This window comes from Aedes albopictus, chromosome 1, assembly GCF_035046485.1.
Source record: "Aedes albopictus strain Foshan chromosome 1, AalbF5, whole genome shotgun sequence".
Classification (NCBI taxonomy): domain Eukaryota; kingdom Metazoa; phylum Arthropoda; class Insecta; order Diptera; family Culicidae; genus Aedes; species Aedes albopictus.
Genome location: NC_085136.1, coordinates 162,433,229 through 162,456,670, shown reverse-complemented (window position 1 = coordinate 162,456,670; position 23,442 = coordinate 162,433,229). Strand labels below are relative to the sequence as shown.

Below are 23,442 nucleotides of genomic sequence, written 5' to 3'. Positions count from 1 at the left end.
TAGGGTGTATGAAGGGTCCATTTAGTCGAAGTGGTGAACGCGTCGGTATTCAGCGAGTGTCCAGAGGGGCCCAGAAACAACTCGCAATTGATTTTTTAGCTTCCTTGAGCATAGAGTATCTTCGTGCCTGCCTCACTATATACACATACCAATTGGTCTGCCAATGACCACAGAAGGCGGGCTCCAGAGGCACTTTTAGTAAAACTTATAAGAGAACTTTTAGCAAAACTTATAAGATTTTTGAACACATTTTTAAAACATTATATCTCAATATGTACTCGATGAAACTTTTTCAATTTTTTTTTGTGTTACAGCTTAAACCTAACCTAATGCAGCTACGTTTGAAGTTTTATATTCACTACAAAAAATATGAAAAATGTGCTTATGTAGTTGACGATATTTAAAAAATTATCATATTTTGCTGATCTGCCAAACATTTTCCACCTATAAAAGTGCATTAACTGAACAAACAATGTATCGGTCCTACTCTGCATAAGTAGATTAGTAGGTCCTGTATAAAAATATTACATTAAGAGAGTTTTAAAACGTTGAAAACACTTGGCACTTTTATTGGTCAAAATATGATAAATTTCAAAATATTACTCTGAACATATGCAGATTTTTCACATTTTCGGTAGTGAATATAAAACCTCAAACGTAGCTGCATATGAAAGCCTTAGGTATAAGCTGTAACACATAAAAAAAATGAAAAAGTTTCATCGAGTACAAATTGAGATAAAATCTAGATTGAGTTTAAATAAGGGCGAAAGTAACATGAGCGAGTTCTCTTCATCGACTCTCTCTTCTTCAAATTAAAATGACAAGATGCAAGTTTGATTGAACTTTTTTACGTTTGGACGTAAGATTGCAACCCAAACATTTAATGTTTTAAAAATGTGTTCAAAAAACTTATAAGTTTTACTAAAAGTTCTATAACTTTCAGAAAACTTATTTGATCTCGCTCAAAATCATACCAATGAAGCTTCAATATTTGGTTTATGATTGGTCAAAATTTCAGCGGTTTTGATTGACGTATAAAAAGTTATAAACATTCGAATGAAAAAATTGGCCGTCTAGCGTGAACAGAGTGTATCACAAGATTGATAAAACTTTTCAAAAATCTACCCAGTAAACCCTTCTTCAAGTGGCACACATTGCCCACATTCCCCCTCAATACTCGCTCGTGGTGTTGATGTTTTGCATTACATAGGGGCGAGTGTGCGTGTGGTTCCGCAGCATGACTACCTGTCTGTTTATGCCACATAATCACGGTCGAGTCGAAACTAACACAGCCCCAGAGGGTAGCGCAGCATGTTGATGTATAGATGATGTAGCGTTGTTGCAGTCATCATCATCATTGCAGCGCATAAATTATGCTTCACACTTATGCTAGTTGCGATTAGCCCTCTCACCTCTCATAGAGGCAAGTGTCGTCATCAAAACAGATTGGATGGTATTATGTTTGGGTCGAGAAATTCGTTGCCCTCTAAAGGGTAATTAAAAAAAATAAGATCATTTTTTTCTGCTCATTTATCATTCTTTGTGGCAATACTTATTAAGGATATGTGGTACATCAAATGATTTGGTAAACTATGCCTCGAAATGAAATTTTGCGGAATATTTCCGCAATATTTTGTCAAAAAATAGATCATAAACCATGCAAAGCATTAGTCCTAGGGTGTTGTCCATAAACTACGTATACATTTTTGATTATTTCATACCCCGCCTCCCCCTCGTAGACTTTATAGTCTAGTTTATAGTTTATACAAAATGTTTATAATTTGTGTGGGCCCTAGACTTTGGCCAGAACTCAATAGATTATTCAAAGCACGTCGATTATCAGTAAGATAAAGTCAGTAGCAGTGTTGTTTTAGTTAGTTTAACCGTTTAACGTAATACTAATCCTTCATATTCGTGGATTTTGCCAAGAATCAACTAGTTAGCACTAATATGCAGCATTCTTATAGCATCACTGTGCAAATAATCCCTAGTTTACATTATTTTTGAGCTCGGCAAGCTGGTGTTTTTTTTAGTGTAGAGTAATGCCCTAAGTAATGCCAGGTATTGCCCTGAGTTCGAAAATGTGAAGGAAAAAAATAGGTTAGAATGTACAGAACATATTTCGAATCATCTTTGAGTGGCACGAATAAATTTTTTTAAAAAACTTGCTTTGAATTCTCCGGCACATTTTTTTATTTCGGTACCAAAGAAAAAAAGGATTTCTTTATTTTCTTGTGACAAAATTTCAGGCTTACTTGTTTTCTTTTTTTATATGTAGAGCACGATTGTTACCAAATATTATTTTTAAGTTCTTCAGCTCCTATCCTTCCCAGGTAACCACTAAGCATTTGAATAAGCCGTGTATCAGCCCGTATTATGCATTTAAACTGCTTGCTGCCCTACATAAGCAGTTCGAATGCATAACTGCCTTGAGTTAGCATAAGCTGTGCTGCTCAAAAGCTTTTGGCTGTTAATTAGCATTTCAACTGCTTGAAGTGTTTTCGCTTGGGAGCAATCAGAATGCTTTTCAACTGCTTTTTAAATGCAAGGAGCAAAAAGGTTGGGAGATATGTTACGCATTTGGCAACACATATTGTCTCTCTCTTACAGAGCCTATGCTTCAGTTTACAAATTTGTGCATCTTATTTGTTTCCTTCATTTTCCCCTACTCGTCCAAAAGCACCAAAGAAAACATTACTGCTGCTGGATTGGATTGGGAACTGGTCCATAAAAAAATCACCAATTATTTATCATTTCGTCGGAAAATGTGTATCGAATAGGTGGATGCTTTGGTGAATCATAGGATTGTTTGAAAGAGGGAAGAATGTATCATATTCCACAGATATTTAAAAGAAGGGATCGTAAAGCTCTACCATAATGAAATATTTCAATGAAAACAAGTTTTAGATGTTGAATCTGAAGCTGTTATCGAATCATTCTTTATATTGGCGATTAAATCGACGCACGCCACCGGAACAGCTTTAGCATCGTGGATCAGGAGCAACAGAATCAGAAGCAGATATAATTCATCAATCTCCGGATCGTAAGTTCAAACCTACATCACTACAAAAATCAGCAAAAAAGTACCACCTAGCACCGGCTGGAATATGGAAGGACGTTGAAGCGGGGAAGCAGGCTGAGAGAACAAGAAGTAGACGTCAATCTATTTTTGTTTTTTTTTGCTCGGCGAGGCGTTACGCTTCTTTGACATTTCGTCACGACGTTCCTGAAGGGATAGCACTAAGGGTTATGTCACATTCGCCCGAAAACCATTCGCCCGAATTCCAAATGCCCGAATGACAAACGCCCGAATGTAACAAACGCCCGAAAGTCATCCGCCCGAATAGACCATTCACCCGAAAAGACCATTCACCCGAAATACCATTCGCCCGAAAATACCATTCATCCGAAAGACCACTCGCCCGAAAACCATAATAATCATAATAATACTTTTCTGAAATCAATTAAGGCGTCGTCCACGCGTATTGCTTTCTTTGAACATAGTCTGATATAAGACTTATACTGTGGAAACATTTATTGGAATTGTCCCTTCTTTTGTTAATAGGCTTTTCTTTCTAGTTCTATCTTCAAGGAAATTATATTCAATTTGATGTCATTTTTACCAGAAATTCTCCCTTCTTTCAATCGTGGGCTGTTCTTTTAAGTTGTTATTTTATGGGGAACCTTGACGTTTTATTTTTCACAACTTCTGGATTCAAAACATGGATTCAAAAGAACAGCTTATTCAAATAAGAATGCTGCATTCTCGCCATTTTGATGCTTTTTTCTGCATCCGTTAGCTCACACGTTTTAATTTTTATGAACTATTGTTCGTTTTAACGAAACGTAATTATTCCGAGTAGATCAGTTGTGAACACTATTAACTTAAAAGTGCTGAATACTCTGCGCTGAACTTTTGCGTTATCCTCTCGATCAACCATGTTATAACAATTAGGCTAACTAATAACCACAAGAAATTAGGCCTTCTTCAAAACATAGGCTGTTCTTCCAAACTAAGCTAATACGATTATTATTGGCACTAATCCAGCTGTTCTTGCGATTGTTCGGATACTAAGTACACCATGCGTCTGTCCTTAAACTTTCATCATGACAAACCAGAAAAAAAACTTGTTCAAAGAAATTGCATGGAATTGGCGGATGACTTTCGGGAGAATGGTCTTTCGGGCGAATGGTCATTCGGGTGAATGGTCTTTTCGGGCGAATGGTCTTTTCGGGCGAATGGTCTATTCGGGCGATTGGAATTCGGGCGTTTGTCATTCGGGCGTTTGTGATTCGAGCGAATGGTTTTCGGGCGAATGTGACAGAATCAGCACTAAGACAGCCCGTTATTTTGCCAAAACCTGCTGTGAGGTAGCACTATATGCGCATATACGGCTAATTAGCATTAAACGCCTTGTCGTAAAGGCTACTATAATGCTGAAGGAATGCTATTTTAAATGTTTACTGGTTACTTGGGTTGTGTTTCCTGTAGAACTATGTATACAGCCATACCACAGACAAACAGACGTAACTCTTAGAGGAAATTCATCAAAAACTTTTGCCCGGTGTCATTTTCATGAGCGCACTGCCACCTGTTGGTAGAACCGCGCGCGACACTGTCGGCCATGATGGATTTCGATTTGACGTTTTGCTGACACGCACACTACTACACAAATTGCCTGAAATTTTCGATTCCATCACTCAGCAACGTGTACACTGGCAAACGTCAAAGCGATCGAACACTAGCGCATCTGGTGGAACGATCGCGCAAATGAAATAAAATTTGAATTGATCGTTAAATGCATATGCCAAGCCGTTTTGAAGAGTGTTACGTCTGTTTGTCTGTGGCCATGCCGTAGAAAATTTATATAATGGATCTTCGAATGTCGTGATTTTTGGTGGATTTGTAGTTAATCAAAAACAGTCAGATCCATATTTTTTTATTTCGTCTTTAAGGTGATCAATTTTAAGAAAATTTTCCATGGATTTCTTTTAAAAAAATCCATGAATTTCTTTAAAAAATCCACTGGAGACCCCCAACCCCCCCCCCCCTTCCCCCACCCTCCCCCCCCCCTCCCCCCCCCTCCGCCATGAAATTTCATTAAATTTTTTCCACCTTCCATGCTTAAGAAATTCTTCCTTGGACTATTTCAGAAACTTCTCCGGAGGTTCTTTCAGATAACCAACCACGTATTCAAGACGTTTTTTTTCTTCCCCACTGTTGGAGAAATTAGGCCACTGCGTCCAATAAGCTGAACTTCTGTGAGATGTCCCACTTTGATACTCGCATATAGCTAGCTAAAAACCATGTGTCAAGTATTCCAGACAGTCTTACAGCGACCGTTTTTTTTTCAAAAAATCTTGAATTCGGAATTCTTTCAAAAATTTCTCCAAAAACAAAGTCATTAGGAATTCCTCCAGCATTTCTTCCAAGGAAAGCTTCCGAAAATTTAACTCGGATTCTTTAGGAAATTCTGAAATTTCTTCATAAATAGTCTTTTGAAATTTCTACTGAAATTCCTTTGGAAATTTCAAGAGATTTTTCTAGGAATCTTAACAGAAGATAAAGTTTTTATCCAGGCATTCTTTAAGAGATTCCTTTTTTCAGCAACTTCATCTAGGATTTCGTCAGGAATTTTCTGGGATTCTTGCAGATATTCCTTACATAGAAGGTTTATTCAAAAAATCCTCTAAGGAGTCTTTAAGGAATTCCTTTATGGTTTCCTTCTAAAACTTCTTCAGGAATTCCTTTCGAAAAATCCCCAGTGACTCCTTTAGTAGTTCAATTATTCTTTATGAATGTCAACAAGGGAAGTCCTCGGAAGTTATTCCATGGATTTAAATTTCAGAATTTTCAGAATTTTGAAAAAAAAATCATACATTCTTTCGAAAATTCTTCCAAAAGTTCCTCCAGGAATCCCTTGGAAAATTTCGTCCGGGGTTACTGAAGAAATTTCAAGAAGGTTTCTTTTTTTAACTTCTCCTGAAGGTACCTTCAGAAATATCGTCAGGGATTTCTTCAGAGATTCCCCCAGGAATTGTTTTAGATATTTCTCCTCGGATTTTTCCAGAAGTACTTCATCGTGTCACATAAAAATACTGGAACAATTCTTCAAGGGTTTACCCGACGAAATTTCTAAGGGAATCCCTAGAGATACTTCTGGAAATTCCAAAAAGAATATTTTTGATATCTTCTTGAAGAGATTCCTGGACAAAATTCTTTGAAGCACTTTCTGAAAAAAAATCGTTGGAGAAGTTCCTGGAGGAAATGCTGGGGAACATCTGGAGGAAATTCTTAAAATTGCTCAGGAGAAATTTCTAGAAGATATTTCTGAAAAACTGTTGGAGGAATTGAAGAAAAAATTCCTGGAGGAATTTCCTAAAAAATCCCTGAAGGGGATTCTAAAAAGCGCTCTTGAGGAATTTCTGAAGAAATTCACATTCTGCCTGAATCCGTGTAGAATCTACAGACACAAGTGCTGGAGGAACTCTTGAATGAAGCTCTAAATCAATTTCTAAAGGAATTCCTGGAGGATGTTCTTGAGCAAACTCTTGAAGAATGCATGGAGATATTTCTGGAAGAACCTTGAAAGAATTTGTTTGAATGGTATTGAAAAAAATGAGGAAGAATTCTTGAAAGCACCACCAGAAGAAATTGTTTATTTCCTAAGGAAATCACTGTAGAATATTCTACAGTAATTCGAAATAAAATGCCTTACCATATTCCGGGAGAAACGCTAGAAAAAAATCCTGAAGTGATTTCTTCCTTCTTTTTCTGATTCCTAATTTCCTGATGAGTGATTTCTGAAGAAGTTTCGAAAAAAATCTCTATAGGGATTCCTGATTGGTCCCGAAAATTTCCCGAAAGAATTCCTAAAGAAAGATCCAAATAAATCTTGATGCAACTCGTGCGGTAAAATCTTAGGATCTTGGAAACCCCCTAGAAGAACTTCTAGAAGAATCTCTTGAGAATGTTCTTGAGGATTTTTTGAGAAGATCCCTGGAGGAATATACAGTGGAATTCCTAAAGGAACATTTGGAGGAATTTCAGCAAAAAAAAAATCAGGAAGCATTCCTGCAAACAAAAACTGAATTTCTGAAGGAATCAATAGAATAATTTCGTGATGACTATTCGAGATGAATATTCCTGCAATAAGCTCTTGAGAAATTGTTGAAAAAATAACTGGAGGAATCTTTGATGAAACTTGTGTAGAAATCGTTAGAGGAACTCGAGTTTTTCAATTTGTCTGCAGGATTTGAATTTTTTGAAATAATACCTGGAGGAATATCCAAAGAAAAGCCAATTTTTTCAGAAATTTCTAGATAAATTCCTGGAAATCTTAAAAAAATACTGAAGGAAATTGTAAAGGAACGTATCTTTAAAGGAATTCTTGCTAAATTCATATAAAGAGTTTCGTATCAAAGAGGGCATTTCATAAGGGGCCGTTCATAAACCACACAGACCAAATTTTGATCATCTCAAACCCACTTCATCTCCCCTCGTAGACTTCTGTTCATATAACATTTTGTACACTTTTATGGATTGTACACTTTGGCCAGTAAAAACTTTCCCCTAAAAGTCTACGTGGTTTCTAAAACTATCAAAATTTTCTTCTTTTTTTTTCTATAAAATCTTTCTAAAAAAATTGTTTTGGAAACATGTCGAGTATTCGGCCAAACATTCCCTCACGGATTCTTTCAAACAATCTTCCATGAACTGATTCGGAAATTTTCATTAGGGATTTGTTTAGAAATTCACCCTATTCTACAAATTCCACAAAAATATCTTTCAAAGCATCTGGCATGATTTACTTCTGAAATTCCTCCATTGTTTTCCAAATAATTTTACATAAATTCCAGCAAAAATTCCTCCAGGGATTCTTTCAAAAATTCGTTCAGAGATTCCTTAAGAAATTTCTTTAATCAGAAATTTCTCCAGAGATTTCTTTAATAAAACTTTCAGTGATGCCTTCAGAAACTATTCCAGAGTTATTCAGAAAAAAAAGCTCATTAAAAAATTTGTACTGGGTATGCTTTGAAAATTCTTCTAAGGATTTCACCAGAAAGACCCACAGCAACTTCCAATTTCTCCAGAAATTCAATTTCGGATTCTTCCAGAAGTTTCATAGATTCACTCTACTTTTTGGGGATTTTCTAGATTTTTTTCCGAAAAACTCTTTGGAAATTTATTGAAGCTTTCTCTCAAACGATGTTCCAATGATTTAGGGTTTTTTTTTCGAAAATCTGAACTTATTCAGAAAATTTTCGTTGGATTTCTTTAGAAATTCCTCCAAGGACTCTTTTCAAAAAAAAGTGAGATCTATTCGGCAATTTTCTGCAGGGATTCCTATGAAAACTCCCTCAGAGATTCCTTTACAAATTTTGTCGAGGGTTTGTTTCCAATAGAAAAAATGTTTTCAAGCAACATATTTTCAATTGTTAAAAATATGTTTTCAATAGGGGATATTTTTTTCAATTTTTCAATAGTTAATTTTTTTGTTCCTTATTTATTTTTGCTTCCCCCTCGTACATCGGAGAGGTCTCGGACATAAAAGAAAAATAATATATGCATCGGCCATTTCTTTAGAAATATCTCCAGATTTTTCTCCAAAGATTTCTTTACGAATTTCTCCAAGGATTACCTGTGAAAAAAAAGCTTCCACAGATTTTTCGAGAATTCTGTCATGGACCCTAGCTGAAATCCATCCTATGATTCATTTAAAAATAATTTCGCGAGTTTCTCAAAAAAAAATCTCCCAGGGATTCTTAAAGATGTTCTTTCAGGAAATCCTTTGGAAACTCCTCGTAGATTTACTTTGAAAAGTCATCCAGGAAATCCTAAAGAAATTCAGTTCGAATTCTGCCACAAAATCTTCTAGGGTATCTTTTAGACTAGTTTAGAATGTTCTCCAGAAATTTCACCAAGAACTTCTTAAAAAAGTCTTGCACGGACAGCTTCCAAAAATGTTGCATTAAAAATTCTAAAAGAGTTATTAAGAAAATTCTCAAAATTTCTTCACATTCCTTTACATATTTCTTCAAGATATTTCTCTTCCAAAAATTGTTCCAGGGATTTCTTAAAAAAAAAAGTCTAAGAAAATCCAGCAAGGCTTCTTTAAGAATTTTTCTACAGCTTATTTCAGAGATTCTTATTAGCATTCTTACGGAAATAAATGTCTTCGCAGAGATTTTTGCAGAAATTCACAAAAAGATTTCATCAGAAATTCCGCCGGGTATTACTCTATGTTTTTTCTCAAAAATTATTCCAGGATTTTCTCCATGCATACCTATAGGAATTTCTCTATTGATTCCTTCATGAAGTCGTAAAAAAAAGTTTAGGATTTTTACTAGAGGATTTTTCCCAAAATTATTTCACGAGTTTTTGTTGGATATTTCACCAGGGATTTCCAGGTATTCGTCCTGGATTTTCTTCAGAAAATCCATCTGTGGATTCTAAAAATGTTCCTTTTTTTCAGAGATTCTTTCAGGAATTCATTTAGGGTATTTAGATTAAAACCCTTCCGAATTTTTAAATTCCTTCTGAAATTTCCTCAGCGATACTTTAGAAGATATCTTTAGAGACTTCTTTATTATTCCTAGAATAATAACAGAAATTTCTACAGAGATTTTTTCAAAAGTTGATTAATGGACACTGATATATGTTGCCCTTTACTGGCATTTACCAGATTAGCTGGTATGTCATAAACAAACAGAAAAACTTGTAGTTAGAAGACACAGAATGTTGCTAATTGACAAATTGAGGGATGAATTTTTGAAAAAAATTGCGTTCTGGTGGGATTCGAACCCACAACCCCGTATTCGCTAGACCGGTGCTTTAACCAACTAAGCCACAGAACAGGTGATAATTCTGCGGAATAGAAAGCCAAACTGAGCCCGAGCCCTCACCATGAACATTTACTTTTTCAAGAACCATCTCTCTTTCGGCTTAGATGTCAATCCACAACACAGCCTCGTTTGTGCCCAACAACTACAAGTGAGAGCGTATTATTTTTATTTGAAGCCGAGACTTACTCTCGCACTCCGCATAAATAAAAATAATGCGCTTTCACTTGTAGTTGCTGGGCACAAAGGAGGCTGTGTTGTGGATTGACATCTAAGCCGAAAGAGAGATGGTTCTTGAAAAAGTAAATGTTCATGGTGAGGGCTCGGGTTCAGTTTGGCTTTCTATTCCGCAGAATTATCACCTGATCTGTGGCTTAGTTGGTTAAAGCACCGGTCTAGCGAATACGGGGTCGTGGGTTCGAATCCCACCAGAACGCGATTTTTTCAAAAATTCATCCCTCAATTGGTCAATTAGCAACATTCTGTGTCTTCTAACTACAAGTTTTTCTGTTTGATTAATGGATTCTTTCAAAAGTTGTTCCAGCAGTTCCATCAGGAATTTCTCAAGTGGTTCTTTCAGAGATTTATCTATGGGGATGTACCAATAAAGGGACGCTAAAACTGGGGAACCTTGACTAACTTGCTTTGATTTTACCTTGACAGCACTGGAAATAATTTATCACACATCTTGTTTGTAATCTGCCGAAGCACTACAATGACCTTTTTTACCTTACAATTAAAAGTGGGTCGCAAACTGGAAAAGTTTGAGAACCTCTGGTATATTCGATACATCCGTTATTTTCGATGTGCCCTATCTTTACCATCATACGTTTTTTGATTCTCATTTGATATAAGCTCTCATTAACTCATTACCTCCAAAGAATCCGACTATTGAGCAGTGGAATTTTGTGCATATTTTAATGAGTTTATTGCTCGTACATTGCAGGTGATGTAAGCACAATTCAAAAGCACCCTGCGAGAAAATTATTCATATCATTGAAATTAATCTCGCAGGTAAAGGCGGTTTACCATACGACGTCTGCTGGCGAGAGGTAAACGTTACTGTTTGCAGATGGTTCAGATAAATGATTGCATTGCTGACGAAAATTTGCAACTCAGAAACAAGTGTCTTGAGACGTCTTCAATAAAAAAAGAAGTTCTACACAATGGCATCACTAACTGTGCGTCAGCCTAGAAAACCACTGAACCTACCGTCGGATCGAAGAGGAGGCCTCAACCGAACCGAACCGAACCGGTTGCGTTCCGTTATCCTAGATATTTCTCATTATTCTGCTGAAAATGCGATACAACAGCAGCAGCAGCAGCACCACCATTGCCATTGCATTGCTTGAGCCGTTGTTGTTGATGCAAGAGTAACAAGAAATCTTGTTTGGAGCATATAAATAAAATATTGCCTCTGCTCTCCTAGAGTGCGTTGTACTTTGCCTTGAGCTTTGTGCTCGCTCGTTGCTGGCTGGTGGCATGGTGGCATGGCGGTGGCAGACGGCGCTAGCTTGTTCTTCTCACTTTCGTGGGCTGCTGCTTGCACACAACGCGGACTGGTGGGTTACTTACTACTGCGGAGAAGTCCGTCGCCAGCCAATGATGAGAGTGATGGAGTGTGCCGACCATGGGCGGTGAAAGGGGCATTTCTAGTTCTACCATTCCCTTGAATGTCAGTGAAACGTGGTGTGTATCATTGGAGGGTACTCAAAAAGACTGCATGCTTACAAATTGGAATTACAAAAGCTAATCTATATCTTGTCACTCGCAGCCGATAACGACAGAAAGACGAGAGCTGAAGTGACGGTTGGAGAGACATTCGGATCGGTCAAGAAGGTTGGCAATCGTCCAGGATGAAGATGTCTTAAGCTAGCATCAAAAGTGTGATTTTTTAACTGATTCTGTGATTTAGTTTTGCTAGAATTTAGATTTCGACCTCCCCCCATTTCAAAGGCTTGACTCCGCCTGTTGGCCAGAGGTTTGCTGCTGTTCGTGGATATTACTGGTGCTACTCGGCTGCATCATTTTTATATTGTGTATATGTTATTATTCATATGCACACATTAATATTTCGCAAAATATATCAAAGCCGTTGCTCAGTCGCTCCAGTCGGCAGCTGCCAAGCAACATTTCACGGTGGCGGCGGCGGCGGTGGCGTTTCGCGAATGGTTTTGGTTCAGCTGCTCGCACTACCTACCCACCTAGTACCTACTGTCTGCGCTGTTCCCAAGAAGCATGAGTCATCCATACACCCGTTCCTTCTCCGGCTCGAGCAATGGCCGAATTAATTCGGAACCGATGATGAGTGTGTTATTGGATGTGGAGCCGCTCCAGTGAGAAAATACAGCTGCCGCTGCCGTTGCCCCCAAGGTGATGTAAGGGGTAATACCAGTTCGAACGAACCACCACCACAGCTAACCGTCGGGGTCACGCGATGTAAAGAATTGAACATCTTTTGTGCGGGTCGAACGTGACTGGTGCCTCCTGTATGGCGGAGGTAAAATGTCAGACATCTCTGATATTTTGATGCACTTGAATGGCCATAAATGAGCGGCTGCGGTTCAGGGGACCGGACGGACAGATGAATTCATAAGCACCTGGCCCAATATGAGCGTACAAAACCGTCAAGAATCATGATCGTTGATGGTTGGCCTACCTACTGGTAGAATCTCAGAACGGTTGTAAGCTATTTGTCAAATCTGTCACTTGGCCATTAATGTCTGAGATGGTTTGACACATGATTCTATGCAGTGCTTCTCAATCAACCTCAAGGTATGCAACCTGCACCGATTAAGATTCAGCTATCTGTTGACGAGATTTCCTAAAATTCAAAATGTGGGCGGTTGCAAGGTCGGTCACCTATATTAAGTTATCTAAGATCTGTACTATTTGAATAACATCAAGCTGATTCCTGATTTCCGAAAAAGATCGTTGAACTAGGGAAGGACATCACCCGTAAGGGCCTCACCTACCATTACATTGGCGAAGGAAGTCCTTTGCAAAAGACTAGAGGTGGGAGCCTCTAGGCGGCGGATGCAGCGAGCACGATCAGAGAAAGAGCGAAACGAACGGCGGGTGATGTTCGCCGCTGCAAAAGCCGCGCTTAAGACCGAGATAAGAGCAAGCAAAAAGGCCTGCTTTGAGGGTCTCTGTCAGAGTGCCAATACGAACCCGTGGGGTGACGCCTACAGGATCGTTATGGCCAATACGAGAGGTGTGATGGCTCCTACAGAGCAATCTCCAGAGATGTTGGAGGGGATCATTGGAGAACTTTTTCCTCGTCATGATCCTAGTCCTTGGCCTCCTTTCGTAGGACAGCCGGGGACTGAGGCTGGCGATGAGGAGAGGGTCACCGATGTGGAACTTGCGGCGATAGCTAAGTCCCTTAGCGTAGGTAAGGCCCTAGGCCGGACGGAGTTCCGAACCTGGCCTTACTTACCTTACCGGTCAGGCTAAGGCCGGGGTGGCCTCTGCTGTACATAGTAGCCGCCTCCATTCCACTCGGTCCATGGCTGTTTGTCTCCAGTTCCGCACTCTGCGTAGGGTCCGCAGATCGTCCTCCACTTGGTCGACCCACCTAGCTCGCTGCGCTCCACGTCTTCTTGTACCGGTCGGATGACTCTCGAGAACCATTTTAGTCGGGTTGCTATCCGACATCCTGATGACGTGACCCGCCCACCGTAGCCTCCCGATTTTCGCGGTATGGACGATGGTTCGTTCTCTTAGCAGCTGATGCAGCTCGTGTTTCATTCGCCTTCTCCAAGTCCCGTCTTCCATCTGCACTCCGCCGTAGATGGTATGCAACACCTTCCGTTCGAAAACTCCAAGGGCGCGTTGGTCCTCTGCACGTAGGGTCCATGTTTCGTGCCCATAGAGGACGACCGGTCTAATCAGCGTTTTGTAGATGGTTAACTTCGTGTTACGGCGCACTTTGTTCGATCGTAGAGTTCTGCGGAGTCCAAAGTAAGCACGATTTCCTGCCACAATGCGCCTCTGAATTTCTCTGCTGGTGTCGTTGTCGGCGGTCACCAGTGAGCCCAAGTACACGAATTCTTCAACCGCCTCGATTACATCACCGTCGATATGAATTCGGGGTGGCGGGCGCGGTGATTCCTCCCTGGGGCCCTTTGCCATCATGTACTTTGTCTTCGACACATTAATGACTAATCCGATTCGCCTGGCTTCACTCTTTAGTCGGATGTACGTTTCCGCCATCGTCTCAAATTTACGAGCAATAATATCAATATCATCGGCGAAACCAAGCAGCTGAACGGACTTCGTGAAAATCGTCCCACTCGTGTTTATCCCCGCTCTTCTTATCACACCCTCCAAAGCAATGTTGAACAGCAAGCACGAAAGACCATCACCTTGCCGTAACCCTCTGCGAGATTCGAAGGGACTCGAGAGTGTCCCTGATACTCGAACTACGCACATCACTCGATCCATCGTCGCCTTGATCAACCGTATTAGTTTATCCGGGAATCCGTATTCGTGCATAATCTGCCATAGCTGTTCTCGATCGATTGTATCATACGCCGATTTGAAATCGATGAACAAGTGATGTGTGGGCACGTTGTATTCGCGGCATTTCTGCAACACCTGGCGGATGGTGAACATCTGGTCCGTTGTAGCGCGTTCACCCATAAATCCAGCCTGATATTGCCCCACGAACTCTCTTGCAATCGGTTATAGGCGGCGGCATAAAATTTGAGAGAGTATTTTGTAGGCAGCGCTCAGTAGTGTGATCGCGCGGTAGTTCCCGCAATCCAACTTGTCCCCCTTTTTGTAGATGGGACACACGATACCTTCCATCCATTCCTCCGGTAATACTTCCTCCTCCCAAATTTTGGTAATGACCCAGTGTAGTGCTCTCACCAGTGCTTCTCCACCGTATTTTAGAAGCTAGCTTGGTAGTTGATCTGCTCCAGCGGCCTTGTTGTTTTTCAACCGGCCAACCTCCTCCTCAATCTCTTGAAGGTCAGGAGCCGGAAGTCTTTCGTCCTGTGCACATACTCCTAGATCTGTTACCACGCCACCTTCGGTACTTGCAACGTCGTCATTGAGGTGCTCATCGTAATGCTGCCACCACCTCTCGACCACCTCACGCTCGCTCGTGAGAATATTCCCGTGATTATCTCGGCACATGTCGGCTTGTGGCACAAAGCCTCTGCGCGAGCGGTTGAGCATCTCGTAGAACTTTCGTGTGTCCTTAGCGTGGTACAGCTTTTCCATCGCTTCGCGATCTCGTTCTTCCTGCTGGCGCTTCTTCATCCGGAAGACTGAGTTCTGCCTGTTCCGCGCCTGTTTGTAACGTGCCTCATTCGCTCTCGTACGGTGTTGCAGCATTCTCGCCCATGCTGCATTCTTCTCGTTTTTCACATTCGCCGTCGTACCAGTCGTTTCTGTGATTCGGAGTCGCGAAGCCTAGTGCTGTTGCCGAGGTACTACCTATGGCAGATCGGATGTCCCTCCAGCCTTCTTCAAGTGTAGCTGCGCCAAGCTGCTCTTCCGTTGGTAGGGCCACTGCAAACTGCTGCGCGTAGTCTTGAGCCACTTCTACGTTACGAAGTTGCTCGATGTTGAGCCGCGGCGTTCGACTTCGACGCGTGGTGATAACTGTCGAAAGTTTTGAGCGCATGCATACAGCGACTAAGTAGTGATCCGAATCTATATTCGCACTGCGGTATGTGCGGACGTTGGTTATATCTGAGAAGAATTTACCGTCGATTAGAACGTGGTCGATTTGGTTTTCTGTTTGTTGGTCGGGTGATCTCCAGGTGGCTTTGTAGATATCTTTGCGGGGGAAGAAGGTGCTTCGGACTACCATACCACGGGAGGCTGCAAAGTTTACGCATCGCTGGCCGTTATCATTCGATACGGCGTGCAGGCTGTTTCGCCAGATTACCGGTCTGTACATTTCCTCCCTTCCTACCTGCGCGTTCATGTCGCCGACAACGATTTTCACGTCACGCGGCGAGCAGCCGCAGTTTGCTCTAACTGCGCGAAGAACGCTTCTTTCTCGTCATCGGGTCTCCCTTCGTGTGGGCAGTGGACGTTAATGATGCTGTAGTTGAAGAAACGGCCCTTCACTCTCAACATGCACATCCTTGCGTTGATCGGAACCCGGAACCTGGCCTTAAAAGTAGCTATTGCAGAGGCTCCCGAGATGTTCAGGTCTGCTATGCAGAAATGCCTGGACGAGGGAGTTTTCCCAGAAGCTTGGAAGAGGCAGAGCCTGGTACTATTGCCAACCACCCGGAGACCCGTCGGCATATAGACCAATATGCTTGATTGACACGGCGGGGAAGGTGCTCGAAAAGATCATCCTCAATAGAATGTTGAGGTTCACCGAGGGCGAAAATGGTCTTTCGAGCAACCAGTACGGCTTCCGGGAGAGGAGGTCCACCGTAGACGCTATCTTGTCGGTTACAAAAACCGCCGAGAAACCCAACTAACATTTTTGCTGTATAAGAGCTTATGCGAGCTTTCTTCCAAGAGCGTTTGCTTCATAAGCTGTTATACAGCTACTTTTGTTAGTTGGGAAGCACTCGAGCCTAAGAGGAGGGGAATTCGCTTTTGCGCGGTAGTGACTCTGGATATAAGGAACGCGTTTAATAGCGCCAGCTGGTCTGCTATTGCCGATGCGCTCTTGCGTCTGGGGATACCGGAGTACCTGTACAAGATTCTCTAAAGTTACTTTCAGAATCGTGTACTAGTCTACGACACGGAGGTTCCATCCTGGGTCCGGTGTTATGGAATGTCATGTACGACGAGGTGTTGAGGTTAGAGTACCCAGTGGGAGTGGAGATTGTCGGATTTGCCGACGACATTACGCTCGAAGTCTACGGTGAAACGATCGAAAAGGTGAAGTTGACTACCGACCACTCGATCAAGGTTGTGGAGGCGTGAATGCGGTCCAGGAAACTGGAGCTGGCACACCACAAGACAGAGGTGACTGTTCTTAACAACCGGAAGTCGGAGCAGCAGACGGAGATCAGTGTAGGAGAGTGCACTATCCTGCCAAAGCGCTCCGTCAAACACTTGGGCGTGATGATCGACGATAAGCTTACCTTCGGTTGACACGTCGATTATGCCTGTAAAACAGCCTCCACAGCTATTGCGGCACTGTCCCGGATGATGTCCAATAGCTCTGCGGTGTACACCAGTAAGCGCAAGCTTCTGGCTAGTGTTGCTACGTCCATACTTAGGTATGGCGGCCCGGCGTGGGACACCGCGCTAAGTACTAAATGCCACCGACGGAAGCTGGAAAGTACTTACATGCTTATGTGCCTGAGGGTTGCGAGCGCGTACCATACCGTGTCACACGACGCTCTCTGCGTCATTACTGGTATGGTGCCTATCTGCATTCTTATCAGTGAGGGCATGGAGTGCTTCGAAATGCGCGGCACAAGAGGCATACGCAGGACTGCCAGGATGGCCTCTATGGTCAAATGGCAGCGCGCGTGGGACAGTTCCACCAAAGGAAGGTGGACCCATAGGTTAATACCGAGGGTAGATAGTTGGATTAATAGGCGCCATGGGGAAGTTACATTCCACCTGACACAGGTCCTTACAGGTCATGGTTGCTTCGGGCATGCGTATTCTCCCGAATGCCCAGTGCGCAATGGTTTAGAGGAAACGGCGGAACACGTTTTGTTCGTGTGCCCGCGTTTTCGCACAATGCGTGACTGCATGCTTGCCACATGCGGGGAGGACACAAACCCGGACAACTTGGTCCAGAGGATGTGTAGGGATGAGTTTGGCTGGAATGCCGTTTCAACGGCTATCACCCATATCATCTGGGAGCTACAGAGGAGGTGGCGCGTGGACTCGGAGAGTGGCTAGTCCAGATGCAGTACAAAAGGTGGTCCAGGGGTTCGGTGTCGGCTTCGTAGGTCATACCGGTGCCCTACGGTCGAGATCGACCCTTACAGCGATTAAGTGGCCGCGGAGAGGAAGTCCCGGTAGCGGTGCTGTCGTGGCGTCGGTCTACTGGGTTGAATCCGAGCCCGCGGTTGGAAAGGGGTCCCCGGCAAAGGTCGGGGCAGGTGGAGACCCTGCTGTCAGCAACCTTCTGGTGCAGCTGATAGAGCCTGAAGAGTAGTGATACCCTTGCCTTCAGCAGGTCAGATCGGGTTGCACGTGGGCATCAGTTCTTGATGTCTGCAAAGCAGTTGGGCGCGGGCTGACCCTGCCCGCCTTCCGAGGACAAAGGGAGTGGCGAGGACCACTCGGGAATCTGGCTAAGCGCCAGCATGTTACCGTGATGAACTCTCCAAAGCGAGTCATCGATGTTCGTTGCTGCTAGGCTACGCAGCTAACCTTGAGGGTACCACATCGCCAGGGAGTGCAATTCGGCGCCATAATTCCCGATTTGCATTGCAAACAAGGGTCATACGACAGGTGGGCCTGAAAGCACACGTGGAGCACAAAAAAGTCAAAGATAGTGCAGGCTACACAACTGAAGCTAAACCGCTATAAGGCAGCACAAGATTTGTTGTAGCCAGTGCTGAAAAATTCATTTCGTCATATCTAAATTCAATCACTTACAGCTCATTTTAGAAGCTGAACTTGAGAATATGGTATATGAATAACTTGTGCAGCTTGACGAGTTCTACAAGAAAGTCACGGAAAAACCACTACTTTCCCAATATTTAGGGTAAATGTCACGGACTACCTTCGAAAAATCCCAATGATATTCACGGTGAATATCATTTGGCATTTTTCAAAGGTAGTCCGTGACATTTACATCAAATATTCGAAAAATAGCGGTTTTTCCGTAACTTTCTTGCAAAACTGGTCTAGCCGCACAAGTTTTTCATATACCATTTTCTCAGGTTCAGCTTCTAAAATGACCTGTAGGTGATTGAATTTAGATATGACGAAATGAATTTTTCAGCACTGGTTGTAGCAGTCACTCTAGGAGTCACGGCTAAGCTAGCGGCAATCTGTACAACTGGTCGGTTTTCAGTCCAAGAGATAATTCCACGTCGAATGAAGGCTTCAGATCAATGGGCTGTAGTATTGAATTTGCTACGCTCCCCAGGTGGTTTATAGAACAGTTCTCATCCATGCTAGATTGGCTATTCAGCGCTGTTGTGTGATTAAGTCCCGTAGTCATCAGTTGGGACTTTTATGCCTGGGCGGTCGAATGGGGAGCCTTTAAACAAACGTAAGAGGCAGGGTTCTGCTCAAATCTATGGCCAGGTTATGGTAGACGATAAAAAATCCTACGGACGGAAGGAATGGTACAGTGTAACGATTGTTCTAGGAGGTATCACCGGCGGTCTGTCCTGGGACGATCTAGTCGAATATGAAAAACGCGCGTAAGATGCCGCACTATCAAGTTGTCCCTTTTCAGCAATAAACACCGATCAGTGAACTGATCATGCTCAGAAATGTCAGGACTCCGCCCACCCTGCCTAAGAGCTAAAAGAAGGATGCAAAGAGCTCGCACTTCGGAGGATAGAACGGAGTAAAGAAAGGCCTACATGGCGGCCAAACTGGCACTGAACAAAGTGATTGGACGCGTAAGCGGACGTGCTTCCCTCTGGGGAGGTGCTTGCAAGGTAGTCATGGCCTAGGATGTCATGGCCAAGATGAAGGGTGCGTCAACACATCCGAAACACTCCCCTGAGATGCTGTAAAAGGTCGTGGAGACACACAACCATGGCCCTCCGTTCCCTATGTCTATTCTGGCCAAAGCCAGGTTGTGTGTTTTGGCAGAAAACATTCAGGCAGCCATCGAAACGTAGAGCGACTCGAGAGTACCCACAGGTAAATGTGCTTTAAGAATAGCCAGCGCATATCGCACAGAATCATGCAAGAAATTCGCGGTAGACGTGTTACTTCGGATTACACTGTGGAAAGGTTGTGTACGTGGTTGGACATGCGGGATTCAGTATATTCCACGGTCGAATCGCGTGCTTGAATTTACGGAGAAAACGGCGTGCTCACCAACAACAAGTTGAGTTAGCCTCACCTACTCCATGAGCATGAGTCCAACGGGTAGTCTAAAATACCTACTGAACCAACGACTCAATCCTTCAGTTGTGTATGGACTTGAGGAATGGCTAGATCAGTTGCAACCAAAGGATGGTCTCAGGGTTCTGATTATGCAGACCTTACCGATGCTTTGCCCTCGAACTCGACCCTTCTTTCGGACAGTTGGACGCGTGGAAGACTCCCTGGTCTATTGTCGTAGAAACAGCCTTCTATGTTGGATCCGATCGCACGGCATGGAAAGGTGTTCTTTAGGGAGGCCCACGGTAGATGTAGGCCCCCTGTCGGCACGTTCTTCTGCGGTGTAAGCTGATAGAGTCGCTGCTAGGAGAAGGTCAAATGGCAGGGTACACAGTATCATTTCGCACCACACAATCAATCTAATAAGCATTCCAGGGAAACCTCGTTCAAGATTTTCCATAGCTCTGTGAGGTGAATACAGACACATGCGTTGGTATCTAGTGTTAATGGTAGTTTTGGAAGAGGATTTGGTTTGTTTAGATGTTTTGCCAGTATTTAACAATGTTAAGCTCAAATTCTAATTCTTTTGTATTTTTGTTTATTTTCAGGTATGTCGATGTTCCCCTATTTGGATTATTTTAAACCTAGTAAGATGTTGGGGTCCCCAACACCCTTGGCATGCACTACGCCAGCGCAGCGTGGTGCACCAATCCTAGCATCCTAGGAGGGTTAAATATATGGTAAATTATTCATTTCTTAAATAAGAAAAGCGTTTTCAACTATATTTTGTACGCAATTTAAAGAGACAAACTACAGCATCACCACAATGAGATGAAAATATCAATATGGGAGTATAGGAAAAAAGTGACACATAAACCTTGAAAATTTGAATGTTTGGGAGAATGGATCAACATAAACCATTCATCTGATAATAGATGAGATTTGTTAAATCTTTTTCGGTTCACAGCAGCCTGAGAACCGCTGCCACGCCTCATTTGGACTGCTCACTCAGCATGCAAAGATCGCCCATCTACCGATGACGCCTAGAACCATAAAAACCGTTGATTAATTCTCTACTGGTAACGTCAAGTTAAGGAAACTTATCTCAATCTCGTACAACTCATTTTGTCCCCAAAGTGGCGCACCTTCCTCAACCGGTCGCTTCTCGCTTTCCCATCGGCCAGCGCACGGTTGACTATGGCCCAACCATAATGATGATTTTTGCCCGTCCGTCGCCTTGTCTATACACAAACCTTACCGTAAAGCGACAATCCATTCCAATCCTATCCAAAGAGAGGTTAGGTAACATCGTGTGTGCATATGGAACAATTTTAAACGGCCGTTGTCGTTGGTGGTGGCAGTGGCGACGACGACGACGACGTGGTGACTCTCTCACATGGCCATCTTTCGAACTTCGGTGGCTGGCATCGTTAAAAAAAAAATTGCACAATTTAACCAGTTTTTTTTTTCGTATGCAGTGGCGATCAGCTCAAGCGGTGGTAGTGGGTCTCAATGGAACATTTCGTAACAACCTCCGACATGAATAAGCCGACCGACGACCGTTCGTTGGATCGACCGATCGACCGACCGACCGACGGCCAAGCCGAGTCGCGAGTTGAGTGGCGGTGTCCAAGTTGTGTGCCGCATGGGCACATGGACCGAACCATATTATTGTTGGTACGATGTGGGGGAGGACGGGGTAGCATGCACCCTCTGATACAATTGACCGTATCGTTGATTTCTAATATTGACAGACCAGAAGAAGAGGAAGGGACCCGTATGGGCGGTTCAATAACTTTCAGGGGCTTTAAAGGGGTTTCAGGAGCGCATTGACGGATTTCAGCGGCGTTTTGGGAGGTTATATGGTACTCCAGGGCCAGGAAGGGCACCAAAAACTGACCTAAAACATAAAATGGCCCCGAAACCACTGGGACCTATATCAAACATCCTCATTTCTGGCAAAACTCTCTCAAACGCCTCTGAAGAGCTCTGGAATCCTTTTGGAGTCTTCCTGAATCCTCTTAAACCTCTACAGATCCTCAAGAAATCCCCTGTAGCACTCTTGTAATCCTTTTAACACATCTAAGAGGCTTCAGAAATCTTCCTTAACCCTCTGCAACCCCTAGAAGATACGGGATCTAGTACGGGGTCTAAATGTCACAACCACCTTGTCCTAGGAAACGGTCTAATTATCGTTGATACTTCTGATTGAGATCTCAACACGGTGTATTACACTTCCGATATGACTCGCAAAATCGGCTGTGACAAAGCACACTTGGAAACCACTGTCTAGAAGCACATGGCAGGCATGCGATTGGTCGTTTGTGTTCAATACGTTCACAACTGTGGTGAGCAAAAGGACAATTTCCGTGGAACCAGCAGAGTTACGGGAAAGCGGGATGTACAGAGATTCTCTTGTTGAAGTCGCAGTAGATACCATATTTCGAGTGATTACAGGGAGGGTCTCCTGTGCTGAAACTGCAATATTGGAGGTCGAAAGTTGTTCAATTTTCTCGTTAGGGAGTTGCGTGTGATGACGCTTCTGGCACGATTGAAGAGCCATCTGTAACGATGTGCCCCTTTGTGAAGACAGTAAGAGCAGCCACCAGGAGTTCGTACCATCTTGATTCTCTTGTTAACTCCCCCCTCCCCCCCATTAACGACGCTCCATACACTAGGCGCCCCTCCGCCTTTTGCCAAAATTGGGAGAACCCCCTCTCTTGGCGCCACTTCTGTGCACGGGCCTGCCGCACTGACTGATTCGCATTGGCACTCTGACAGAGACCCACAAAACAGGCCTTTCTTCTTGCCCTCATCTCAGTTTTCAGCACGACTTGAGCAGCGGTGAACACCACCCGCTTCTAGTTTCACTCTTCCTCAGTTCGTGCTCGCTGCATCCGCTGCCTAACCCGTAGGCAGGTGCGGCGCAGGTCAGGAATCACTTGAGTCCATCAGTAAGCCGGTGGTCTCCCATTTGTAGGGTGGACTTGTCTAGGCATGGTCGCATCCCTCGCACGCGAGAGCACCGCTACTAGCTCGTCACCACGAGTAGGTTTCGCTCACTGCCTTACTTAAATACCCCTTCGTCGAAGTATGTTGTCTTCCACCTACAAAGGCTTGACCTTAGCCTAGTCGCCTCTTCCTCTACCCGGTTCCTGCTGTTGTTGTAGTCGATACTGTAGCGAACCGCCAGGTGATCGCTGTGAGTGTAGCCATCGTCTACCCTCCAGTTCGAACTACTTATTAGGCTAAGACAACCAAAAGTAACATCGATAATCGACTTCGCTACATTCCTACTGAAGGTACTCTTGGTTCCGACATTATCCAGATCGACATCTAGCATAGCCAGTGCCTCTAGCAGGATCTGACCCCGCTGATTCGTAAAACGGTTCCCCCATTCCACGACCCAGCTATTACCACTCGCCTTCGCCCTGTCAGCGCGGTCGTCATACAGCCTAGCATCTGCGTGAACTGCTAAATCGACAACCGCGGAGGCGCATAATAGATACAGAAGAAGATCCCGTTTACTTTGGCGACCACGAAGCCACATAAGTGGCAGACACTACCTCCTGGACGGGTTATTTACCCGTCGTCCATATTTCCGCCATTTTTCTGGACCCACCCGAGACTCAA

At 43.3% G+C, this 23,442-nt stretch overlaps 1 protein-coding gene across 1 annotated transcript in view; it reads left to right on the top strand.

The window, feature by feature from the left end:
- LOC134285239 (uncharacterized) overlaps positions 1-20,655 on the top strand; it is a 28,193-nt gene extending 7,538 nt beyond the window's left edge. The window contains exon 2 of the mRNA XM_062845694.1: positions 20,418-20,655. Coding sequence (XP_062701678.1) covers positions 20,418-20,533 — 116 coding nt within the window. The 3' untranslated portion in view covers positions 20,534-20,655. The remainder of the gene's footprint in view (positions 1-20,417) is intronic.
- Positions 20,656-23,442: the final 2,787 nt, after the last annotated feature.